The following is a 13,223-nucleotide window of genomic DNA, read 5'->3' as shown; positions in this document are numbered from 1 at the left end:
GATATTATACAAGCTAGTTATTGAGGCAAACCTACATTTTATTTCTCACATTTACCCCAGTTTATGTTTTATCGTATACATTTTAGGTTAATTTTAAACTTTATTCTCCTTAAAATAATTTTTGTCTCGACTCCTTTGCTGGAATGCAAAATTCTTTAATAAATCACATTCCCACAGAAACAGGACACTTGGGAACATTCAAATATGCCACCAGCTAAGAAGCTTTATGAAAGCTGAATGAATAGCAAACGGTCATATGCAATAGAGCATGTATTGGCGCACGTAGCTAGAAAGAAACCCCTGCCTGGCTTTTGCAAAAACATTACCTGTGTCATAATTATAATGGTGTTCAGAGGTCAGTGAAAGTCTTGATTGTGGTTAGTGTTCTATACTTTTTGTTGGTTGTATTCTTTCTCACAAATTCTCCCAGGTCAAGCTTACTTTTTTCCAGTTACATTACTTCCTATTTCTGTCAGCATTCTGTAAATGTACACTTTCCAACCAGGATAAGTTCAGGTTCACTGGCACAGCTGACACTAAGATGCAATGCAAATTGAGACTTATCTTACAACCTGCTCCATTGACCACTGGCCCATCAGACTTCTGAGGGAAAGTATCCTACGTGTTGTTCCCATACTTTGTGTTCCTTGACATCTGCTTTGGGTCCTGTTCATTCCCCCAGAGCTACCAATTGTCACCTCACTTCTTAATAAGACCTTCATGGACTCTGGTTCAGTTCATATTGGTCACAATGTCCTCTTAGAATTGCTCTCTTTACTGGGGTTTCTCACCTCTGCCAGTAAAATGGAACTAGTGTCTCAAATTGGCCAGTGCTCATTTGCCCCTTGTTGACTCTTCCTGTTATACTGGATCAAATAATCTGCCAACATGAGCTTTCATCTATAATCCTACAATGAACAAATCTGTTTTAAACTTGACCTAGTACACCCCCTCCCATTGCCAATCTTATTAATCTTTCGTGTCCAGCAAATGTTTGCAGTTAAATTAGTTTACAAAGTTTTGATCTCAAACACTATCCAAAATATAACCCTAAAGTCTATCACTAAACCCTGTTCCAAGCATCTTTAGTGATATGCAGATCCAGTAGTATTATAAACTACAGTAACACAGTCGAGGTCGATCAACCTACTATACTGAAGTTGTGGATGAATACATTCTACCTATTTAATAGTCACTTATATGACATGCACTGGAGCAGCCAACTTGAGTCACTTTTAACTGATCAAATCCTTTTCTATCTGTTGCAGTCTTGACTCTAATTTCTTAACATAGTATAGTAAAGAGAATGTTTTTATTTTTGTAATATTATTCACAATTTATATTATTTTCTTCAAGTACTGGCCAGAACAACTGTTCCCTTTTATTTGTGTACTTATTTCCTTTTCTTTATGTTTTTAAATATTTTGAAGAACAATCTATCATTCCAGGCCTGGTTGAGAATGATGATGCAACGCAAGACAAGGGGAAGCAGGAAGTCCCTCTTTAATTTTAATAGTACGGTCCTAGTTACATCAAACAGATTGTGTTCAGAAATGTACAACTGAGTAAAATGTAATTCATTAGGAACAATTGTACCTTACTTATTAAAAGGGGTTTGTGTTTCTGTGTTTTGCATTCTCTGGCATTTCCATTTTGGAGAGGCCTGCCTCCTCCAGGCTGGTTTAATAAAGCTGACTTGTTTTTGAAAATATCTGCAAGAGTGGATCTGAGACCACAAACTAAAGACTGCAGAAATCAAGATTTACCTGCTCACCTCATTAGCAGCAACCTGTCATTCAAATACTGCCCCCTTCTGTGGAGGAGAGTGAAGTTCATGTCAGCTATTTAATAAATCAATAGTGACAATCTCATGCGTCGTCACTGTGGATTAGTAAACAGCTTGCAACAAAGCAGAAAGCTAGGGAAAGTAATGCATTGTGTTTAAAACTCTACAGTCTGTTCAGTAACACTTTAACATCTCGATTTCAGAAGAGCTTGGACAGCATCTCTGCCATTTGTAAAGAGTGTACGTTTGTATAATTTACTGCTTTTCGTAATTAAATTATATACATTTGCTTTTGAGTTTGTTGGTTTATTGGTGTGAATAAGCTAATTAGTCTTTTGCTATTCAACTTCTGTGGTTTTGGTATCCATCCATGAGTTGAATGGAAAAAAAACTATAAATAAATTAATAAATCTGAAATGACCCTCATATCTCAATGTTAAAAGTCCATTGTTATATTCTCCTCGTGTCCCAAATGGCCAAAAACCTCAACATAAATATATTGTAGCGATCTTGGTTCCCGCAGGCAGGCGCATCATACAGGGTGAGGCAATCCACACACAAGCGGAGGGCGGGCGTGAAGCAAGGAGTGTATAGTGGGCTTATGTCTTTGTGTGTGATTACATCACCTACCAGCCATGCTGCTGCCTTCCCCTGTGCACGCTACACTATGATAAATGTTGTCTGTATGTACTCTTCAAAAAAAGAAATGGATTATTTAAAAACCCACTGCCTCTTTTTGGTCACGTGAAGTTGTTTTTATCAAATCAAGGCAAGTCCAAAATGGTGATGCCAAATGTGGAGACATTTTTGCAGAATTCTGCTTCTAAAACAGTACAACCATTATGTATAAAATCCATTTTAGAAACCATGTCAATATAATGCAATGCAATATAATTGTATAAACCTTTAAAAAAAACTGAGAAGCTTTTATTTAAACTATCCCATCCAAAATGTTTGTTCAGTGGCAGAGAGAAAATTGAATGAAGGCACATTTATATTAAACATTAACAAACAGGAGATGTGTTTTCAAGTTCCAGAATAGTACTACAAAACACAGAAAACCTTTGTTTTTTATGTAGCTACAATAATTGATTTATTCAGCATGTACTGTATAAATGTACTATATAATATCAAACTGGGTGATAGCCCCACTTCATGTATCACAGCTGACGTGCAGATTCAGAATAAGGAGTGCTAAGACCAGGCTTGTCCGATAAAACATTAATATCAGCACGACTGCGGCTATAAATCTCTAGGAAAACAATTGCTCTGTATGTGTGAAAAATAAAATAATTTAAACACTTGATCATGCAGTACAACCTATTTTTATATCCACTGTACTTTATCACATTTGACTGTGATAAAAACCACCTTGGTGGCTAAGGTTATCATGAAACAAAGTGTTTACCATTGACATGGGAGCCACGGCAGCTTATATCTAACGTTTGACAGGCATTATTCAGGTCAGAAACACATGAGAGGTTGGTGGAGAGGGTGAGTCCGGACAGTGGCAATTGTGTGAAGGCTGTAGGCAAGTCAAGGTGTTGGTATCCGCTGATAACATTGTATTCTGGGATTGGCAATGAGCTCACAAGTCAAATCATATTTGGAATAGGGATTAGTGTTGAGGTTATGTTCACAGCCCCCTTGCAACAGTTCTGCCCCCTCCACTCTCTTCCTCTGTGTGCTAACCTATTGTGTTCTTTTTTCCTCGCTGTGTTGCTTTACCCCACCAAGCTAATGGGAAACACCATCTCCACTTCCTTACAGATTGTACAGAACAATTGATCTTTTCTTTCTTCTTTGTTTTTTTGCTATATCTCTCTGCTAACAAGGAAAAATGCTTTTAAATCAAATGTGCCAGAAAGTGATTTTCAAGAAAGTTTCTAAACATGTGAACAATATGACATTATTTGTCCCAGGCACCATTGCTCAACCCTATGAAATAATCCCACCATGTTAAAAGGAAGCATCATTTCCATTGCTTGCCCTGAATGAACTGGAGAGGACAATTGATGTTTTTTCTCTTCTTGGTTCAAGTTTACTAAGCACTTTTTTGATAAGGGTATTGTGTTGTTCATTCATGGGGGTCACTTTAAAGAACAAAAAGACTCATGGAAACTTGTGGCTTGTTAATGTATTATGTTTGACACAACAATAGAATGATGAGACAGACTAAATTGATCCCCTTAGTGTTTTAAAAAAAGTGACATTACAGCCCATTAACTACCTTGGAAAGAATGGAGTTTTAAGCATCTGTTTGTTTAAAAGCTGACCATAAACTATCGCTATTAAGTTATTAACTGATTTCTAATACCAAAAGGCAAGCCGGCCCAATGTTTGATCGGAATTCCACATCTTCAGTCTCCAGTCTGCCTAGTCAGTCTCCACAGCTTACCTAGTGAGGTGTTGGTTTACTGTTGGCTTGAAAGCAGGAACTGAGCAGTAAGTGGGTTATATTGGTGAGATAATATTCAAATTGGTCATTTCAAAGATGAAAATATAAAACAATTCTGTGTGACTGTAACATCATATTTTACCTTAATACGTAAACACTGGTCTTACCTTATCACCACAGCACAGTAAAAAAAAGGTCCCATAATGCTTATTGAGTTGTTTATCCCTTAGAAAAAAAATATGAAACATTTATGAACAGAAAAGTCAATTCTATAGTTTTAAACAGCAGTTCTGCAGTTTAAATATATGTCAATGGTGATCTTTTTTTTATTTTTATTGTTTACCACATTTGAAATGCACTGTACTTAATTGTACTTTTTATTTTTGTTTCTTTAAATCTTGTAAAGTGCCTTGGGATGCTTGCTATGAAAGGCGCTATATAAATCAATTATTGTAGTTGTTGTTGTTGCGTTGCCAATACAATACAACACAGTTAACAAATAATAGTGTTACAAAAGTGGTATCCCAATTCCTTACAAAAATAAAATAAAATTCAAATGTTGGACCCTTGAAAGACGGGGAAGCAACCAAACCAACAACCTGCAGAGACGAAAAACTCTCTTGCAGGAAGGCTGGGAAGCTATTTCCCTGGAGGAATATTTCTGAAATATTAAAACATAGCACCATAATAATGGAAACAGTACTTCACGTGTTACTCTTTCACTGCAGTTGGCATCTCTCCACAGCATTTCCCCGTCAACTGTGTATATCAGAGCTTTAATGCAAATAATTCTTGTGTAAACTATTTACTGAAAACCATGACTAAAACAGGAATTCTACCACAAACATCCTTAGTGCAGTGGCATTGTAAAAATCCATGGGAAGGGAAGTCTACTCCCAAAGAGCCCAAGCCACACAAATGCAGGTAGTGATTGTAAAACCATCCAAAGAGGCCAAACATTTATTAAACCCTTGGCCCAGGAGGGCAATATTCTATTTGTATATCCCTTGGCTTCCCCAATCAGGACATATAAACTTAATGTGGTGCACTATATACACTCTATCCACACTCTATCCAAACAATGAATGCCCCCACAAATACTCTGATTTGTATTCTACTGGGTGTTACTTTTCCGTTAACTTGGCAAACTTTTATTAGCTTTACCTAGGCATGGGAAGCGAAGCAAGGTTGTACTGATCACTCCATGATATCCAAAATAAACACATTTCATTTCACAGCACAGTGCTGAATTTGTAACGCTTACGGTAAATGTGAGATCATACATCAATCTAGCAGGTAATTGATTTTTTTACAATGTCTATTTTAGTATTACCCATAACAGTGTGGATATGATTAATATTCTTAACTATATATATATATATATATATATATATATATATATATATATATATATATATATATATATATATATATATATATATATATATATATATATATATATAAAGTACATACAAATAGAAACATAACCGTTGGCAGAATGGACACATTTTTGCTTAATCCAATGGAATTTATCTCTGGAGAAAATATAATAAAACATGGGACACATTTCTTCATAGATTAAACTTGAAACAAATCAAAGAAAAAAGAAGGGATAGCATAATGAGCAACTGTGCATAACAAAGAGAAGATGTGCTTTGTTAATTGAAGGGCAAATGATCTGATCTTTATTGAGCTAGCCCGGTGGTTTAAAGTCAAAGACTATGAATAATCTTGTCTGACATGCGTCTATCAGTAATAGCAAGCTCACACTTTACTACCAGTCTGTAAAACACACAATTGTCTCCCAAGTCCTCACTGTACCTTCTTCAAGCTTAATCTTCAGCAGATTTACTTTGTGTAACATACCTCCTAATACTCTCAACCCATTATTTCTGACCAATATTATATTCTGCACTCTGACATTCAGTACAATTAGTCTGAATTGGCTTAAGTCTTGGTATTGTGAATGGCATCTCTGCTATGTGCACAGATAGAATAGAGTAGTAGAGCTAATAAACACCAAACAGCTAGCTAAAGTTTTTTTTATTTGAACCCTTTGGATATGTTTTTTTTTTTTAAATGTTGCATGCAGTTATTAAGTAAATCCTCTAGATGTCGCCAAATGCTTTGTAAAAAAAAAAAAAATAATAATAATAATAATAATTTGTACTGTAACCCTTATTGCTTGAAAGGTCTTTTCAAGTAAAAACTTTTGCATATTAAAATATTGATACTCTACCAATATTGTTCACCAGAAAGAGATCAAACCGCTATGCAATGGGAGTCTTATTTCAACTCCTGCATTACCAGTGCATATTTGGTTCTGTACCTTACAAAAAAAAAAAAAAAAAAAACCTGCAGAATTTTGGATGCAGTCTGTTTTCTGGAGTACCATTTATGCAATATAATGGCATTGTGCTTGTAAAAAGTAAACATTAACTGTATATTACAGCATACCTGTGTAAGGGATCAACAGTATTTTATAATTATTCATCTCACTGTAGAAAACAAAAGTGTTAGGCTGAGTCAGCTGGTGAAAAATAAAATCAATTTAAGGTATGCTGGGAAAAAGGTCCATTGTTCAGTTTGGCAATAAGGATTGTGTAGGTTGTGTAGTAGAGACTGAATTCTCTTATCCTACATAGACTTAAAGAGCGGGCACTATCAACCCACCAAAAGCATGTCCTGGAAAGTGTCTTCGATGAGCACACTGTTCCAATAACAGTCCTCCCCTCCCTCTGCATTTGTGTTCCTTCAGGCCTCGCTGTTGAGATTGGGTTGTTGGTGAATCTTTCTTCATCAAGGTTGAGTGAGACAGAAGGGAAATGTAATTATTGGGAAAAAACGTCAACGATCTCATAGACAGGAGTTTTAAAATACATTTTCTTGCCTTCTTGTGCCGAAGGACCTTCCTTCACACAAGTAACTGAATTATTGTTATCTTGGGGTAAATGTTTTCCTTCTGTCTGTCCGACGGTCTGTAGGTCACACTTACATACTGACATATATCCAGAGAACCTTGTCCAATTATTTTTTTTTTGTAATTATGTCTCAATCCTAAAATTGTAGGTGATGTAAAACCTTTGGCTGCAGTTGTAGATCTGGATAACGAATCTCTGTTCAGCAAAACCTGCCCCACATGGAAATACATAATTCATGGCTGCCTCATTTTACGAATGGTCTGGATTTAAAGAAACTGGCTGGTTGTTTGAATAGTCCCCTGCAATAGACCCTTAGACTGTTGCACAGATCACCCTATTGCATCACAACACATGCATCTGCTACTTGTAAAACTTACTTACACAAAGCCTGGTCAATTCCTAATTGTCCGATCTTTTTATTGCAAAGTTTTTATTTTTTGGAAGTCAGCGAAATCACCAAGAACAGGAAGCATGTGGCACGGAGCATGTAGGCAGATTGGTGTAAGATAGCTTTGTTAGAAGTGACACTCTGATTAGCCGAGATCAGAGGCTGCTTTATTGGCACAACCTCGCCTCACGCATGAGCGTCCCTTTTCAATAGCTGTGTCGCTCTCAATCATGACATCATGTCTTTGTTAGAAATCCCAGCTGCATTCATGACAGCTCTACATACAGCTTACTTGGTACCGCCTGCTATATCAACGAGTACTGCTTTAAAAGGGAGGGTCCAGAGCTATTGCTTTGACTACAATTTTATTTTTATTTTTAAATAGGACAATAGTATTTAACATTTATAACATCCTCATGGAAGTATGCATAATGTTTGTTACAATAATGACAAATATATTATTACCAGTAAATGTGTCAATGGCTACAAGTCACAGAAATGCATTCACAATTTTCAATTGCAATACTTTCGGTACAGAATGTAACATATGCTATGAGAACATGTGTACTCAGTGTTATGTCTGTTTTCTACGTGGTTGTGGGGGGTTGTGCACATAATTATACATTCTTATGTGGCCTTTATGAAGGTGTAATAATGGCTATGTATGTCCTATTCAAAGTAAATAATAAAAGTACTGCTTGACAATTACTGTAAAAGAAAGTTAATGTGTTGATTGCAAGGCAAGAAAAGCTGTCCTTCCTTCACCATTACAACTGAGTACCAATGAATGGCGATTAACTTCTGCATTGAATGTTTTGAAAGCTGATTGAAATCGAATCCTCTCGACCCGAAATAAAATGTGCACTGATCAGTTTGCATCAGCGCCATTCAGTTGGCAGTAGCGTGTGTGAATGACACACGCCAGAGGTTCATTGGTTAATAGAGGGGTCGTATCCTACAGGATTGGATATGCTAGACTCTACTCTATATAAAGATATCTGTGATGTAGTTTTCTAGAAGATATTATGAACACTACAATGGCTGCATTCAGCTTCATGTGAGGTTAGTTCATTTATGGAGTGTTTAAATCATGGTGTTGTACTGGCACAGCAAATTGGAAACAACAGTAAATTGCTATTTAAACAGGCAGATACTAAACAATTCCGTTTGTATGCGCTTGGCCCAGCTTTTTGAAAGACCAGTCTTCTTTATTTATGTAGGTTACAGTTTTTTTTTTTTTTAATGATGGCTAGGAAAACTAGGGAGTTATTTAAGACGAAGGAAGGGGTTGAATGTATAATGTAGGTATAATATTTATAGGATGTTAGCAACAACTAGCAACTACAACTTCAGAGCAGCTTCTGAACTCTGGTTCACAAAGGAAATGCTAGCAGGCTATTATAAATTTGAATTTCACAGAAACTTACAATTTACTTAAAGTGCGAAAAAAAAAAAAAAAAAAAAAAAACAGTTTTGAGAATCAGGCCCACAGTTGCACACATAAATAAGATTGTCTTAGATTGAATATAATTTACATATTGCTGTAGAAAAATTGATTTTTCAAAACATATTCTGGTACATTTTTTTTTTCTTTCTTTATCTTTCAATATTTTGTTGACCAGTACACACCTTTTTAATGATATCTTTATTACATATGAAGGTACTTCAACATAAAATTAAGGCAGAGGATACACCTGTTCTGCAGCACACTGTACTGTCTGATTTATGCACAATATTGCAATTTCTTTAAAACTGTATTTTATTTTTAGGAATGCCAATAAAAACATCTAGGAGTGAAACACAGGCTAATCTACTTCTTGCCAATCCCTACTGCTCATGTTAGATGTGATTTATATTAATCACAGTCATATTTTTTTTTATGGTCTGCACGCCCAACTGCCCAATTGTTTTTACTGTATTTGAACTCCTGTATAACGATGCTTGAGGCTGGAACTGTCATTGATGTGAATGCCATCACGTCCAGCTCAAATGAACCATATCAAAATGTGTTCAGGGTTGGATAAACAGCTCAATGGCAATTCAAAGAACTGGTGATTAGCAGGGTTTTCATACAGTCCCAGTGGCCATTGTACAGGATAGTAGGGATGACGATGAATGAAATAAACCACACGGATCACAGTCTCTCTACTCTATACCATTTCAGACACGGTATGCTGAAAATATGTCCAGATACGAGTGTGTTTCTTACGTGGCTTTCTTTTACTTCCTTCCTATCTAAAGAAAGTGGAAGCGAGTCACAGAACACTATCTAGCGCATGTATAAGCTCAGCAGTTATTTCTGCTCTCCATGTATAGTTCACTATATATTACAATTTATACACTTCATATCCTTTTTAGGAATCTCATAAGAATGCACTGCTCATGGTAGTACTAAACATGAACATTTTTTTAACGGATGATGTGCTTTTCCTTTAACAGTTTAACTGGGTTATAATACACAACCTAGCATTCTCTCTCAGTAGTGAGTTGATGATTAGGAAGTGCACAAGAGGTCAACCACTATCTGAAAAGGGACCCAAAATTCTGACAATAAATGTGTCGGTAGTATAGTTTTATAAAACAAAAATGTTAAAAAGCACAAAATGTGTAATTTTCTGTAACAGTGCAAAACAACCAAACATTCAGTACCAAGCTATTTGTATTATATGAAGAACACACAAATGATCTGTAACTCACCTCTTCCTCTCATAGAGGGCTTTGGTACAAACAGAACCAAGACCTGCCTGTTTCAAGCCAATAACCAAAGAGGATAGAAAACTGACACCACTGCGGGCCTGACAGTGAACTATAGAGCTTCATGAGCCAATATGACAAACAAAGGAATGGAGTTTCATAGACTTCTCTAACCCTGGTTGCTTCATTAGCCAGCCAAGTTCAGTAGCCATATAAAGTACATTATATTATTATTATTATTACCCCTCTGTCCACAAAATCTTGGTTTAGGGAACATTCATGTCAGCTTAATTCTGAAATTACAATATTGACTAAACAACCTTTAAAATGTATTATGGAAATAAAGCATTGAAAATGGTCCACTCAAGTGTTGTTGTGTGTTGTCTTTCAGTTATAGTGTGTAAGACATCATGAAACTACAGGATATTGTGTAAAATATGTTTCTTTTCAATCTGCACTAAATTGTACATTGTTGTTAGAATGTTAACACTTAAAAACACACACACACACGTTTAAACATATCAGTTCAACCATTTATTACAAACAAAAATACACAATCCTTGTAATCAGAAAATATTGTAATTTACCTTCCAATAGATGTTTTCATTAAGAAACAGAACCTTATCTCCTACTTTCACCTACTCTCCATAATGCTTAACATTTTATATCTATTTTCTGTACACTGGATTAAAATGTATTATTCTTATTCTTAATATAGCACATCACAAGAGAAGAAATCAGACTTAACTTGAGGGATAATTTATTCTCCAAGTCTTTGCACTTGACTTACACATTTTCAGGTATGTTCATATCTCTCACAGCAGTTTCCCACGCATTCCCATTCATTTGTCGATCCTATTGTTTTCTGCGTCACCAAACGTCGCCCACCGAATAAATACCGTCTGGCTCTGAGCTTATATATTGCAGCAAACTAAAAACGAACCATCAGACCAAATTCAGTCACATCTGCTCAGTCGTGCGACAAGGACAGGGCTTAGGTAGGAAAGAGAGTGAAAAAAAGTTCACTGTCCACCACAGCGCTGCCAAGAGAGACCACAACTACACTGGAGCTTTCTCTGTGGCAAGTTGCCCAATTGATAGCACTAATCTGTATCTCTATTTCAGCTGGACATTGATTGGAGGTTCTGTTAGTTCAGTATGCGTTACTGTTTTAAATGATTTCTGATTTATGTTCAAGAAAAATATCTGAATATTGTTTGTATTTTTCTTTTAAAGCACTACTTGGCTACTTTTGTCATGTCGATAGTCAAGACAGCATTGCAATTAGAAATAATGGGCTAATTTAGAAATATTTATTATTTTGATTCTTAGGAGACTGGTGTAAATGTGAAAAGAACATTTGCATTTCTATGATTAGATTTTTAAGTTAGTTTGTTTTCTTTTTTTCAGAGAATACGACAATGGGTGACTGGAGTTTTTTGGGAAACATCTTAGAAGAAGTAAATGAACACTCCACTGTGATAGGAAGAGTATGGCTGACGGTGCTCTTCATTTTTAGAATTTTAATCCTTGGCACCGCTGCCGAGTTTGTCTGGGGAGATGAACAGTCAGACTTTGTTTGCAACACCCAGCAGCCTGGTTGTGAGAATGTCTGCTATGATGAGGCTTTCCCCCTTTCTCATATCAGACTTTGGGTTCTCCAAATCATATTTGTCTCCACACCATCACTGGTTTATGTGGGCCATGCTGTCCATTATGTGAGGATGGAAGAAAAGCGGAAGGAGAGGGAGGAAGCTGATACGAACAAGCAGCAGGAGATGAACGAGGACCGGTTGCCTCTGGCTCCAGATCAAGGGAGTGTGAGAACCACCAAGGAAACCAGCTTGAAAGGCAACAAGAAGTTCAGGTTGGAAGGAACACTGCTGAGGACCTACATCTGCCACATCATCTTCAAAACCATCTTCGAGGTTGGCTTTGTGGTGGGACAGTACTTTCTCTATGGCTTCCATATTTTCCCTCTGTACAGATGCAGCCGTTGGCCCTGTCCCAATACAGTCGATTGCTTTGTTTCCAGGCCGACGGAGAAGACAGTGTTCGTCATCTTCATGTTGGCAGTGGCTTCGCTGTCACTCTTTCTCAACTTTGTGGAGATCAGTCACCTAGGAATGAAGAAAATTAGGCTTGCCTTTAGGAAGCACCCCCAGCAGCAAGGGGAACTGGTTTCTGAGAAGCCTTTGCACTCCATTGCTATTTCTTCTATTCAGAAAGCCAAGGGTTACAAGCTCCTCGAGGAAAACAAGGTTGTGTCTCATTTCTGTCCTTTGACAGTCAGGACGGAAGCCAGTAGCCTGCCAGCACCATTTACAACCTCTGAAGAGAAGAGTAATGATGCAGGTCGTGTGGAAGATGTTTCCAAGGTCTATGAAACATTACCATCCTATGTTCAGACTACTGAGCAAGAAGAAGACATTCTAGAGGAACCACCCGCAGAAGCGACTGAGACGATAGAAGATACAAGACCTTTAAGCAGTTTAAGCAAAGCAAGCAGCAGGGCCAGGTCAGATGATTTAACAGTATGAGTCAAGCAGATCATTTTATAAAGCGGAGGTCAATTTACTACAAAGTGAAATGAAATCAGGCACTGACTAGGCATAGTAAACAATCGGTGAAACAACTATGCAAGCTTGTAAGAAAACTGAATGTGTTAAAAACAAGTATATTGTTATTGAATTGCATTTTTGATAAAAGTAATAAAATAATAAAAAGCAAGGCTGATGAAAATTTCAGTACAGTTGAACAAAGTCATATATGATCAATTTTACAGTAAATAGTTTTACTTTTTAAAATAATAATAATAAGCTATATTTTCCTTCTAAAATGATACATTCAGTTAAAAAAGCTACCAAAGATGTCTATGTTTACAATTGGGCTTACTAAATATCTAGCATAACGTCAATTAAAGTTCATTTTTTTCTAAAAGGTGGGGATTCACATGAAACAATCAGACTTAAAATACTGAGCTATGCTTAATCAGCAATAAGTATTGTTTAGCCAGAGACAAGAAGAAGAAGAAAA

The 13,223-nt window shown here is 36.5% G+C and overlaps 1 protein-coding gene across 1 annotated transcript; it reads left to right on the top strand.

The window, feature by feature from the left end:
* Positions 1-11,338: 11,338 nt before the first annotated feature.
* Positions 11,339-12,727, top strand: LOC121321142 (gap junction alpha-8 protein-like). The gene has a single exon (XM_041260036.1). It carries the CDS (start codon positions 11,609-11,611, stop codon positions 12,725-12,727), a length of 1,119 nt encoding a protein of 372 aa, XP_041115970.1. The 5' UTR covers positions 11,339-11,608.
* Positions 12,728-13,223: the final 496 nt, after the last annotated feature.

Source organism: Polyodon spathula, chromosome 9 (assembly GCF_017654505.1).
Source record: "Polyodon spathula isolate WHYD16114869_AA chromosome 9, ASM1765450v1, whole genome shotgun sequence".
Lineage (NCBI taxonomy): Eukaryota > Metazoa > Chordata > Actinopteri > Acipenseriformes > Polyodontidae > Polyodon > Polyodon spathula.
The sequence above is the reverse complement of the archived record's forward strand: the minus strand, read 5'-3'. Positions and strand labels throughout refer to the sequence as shown.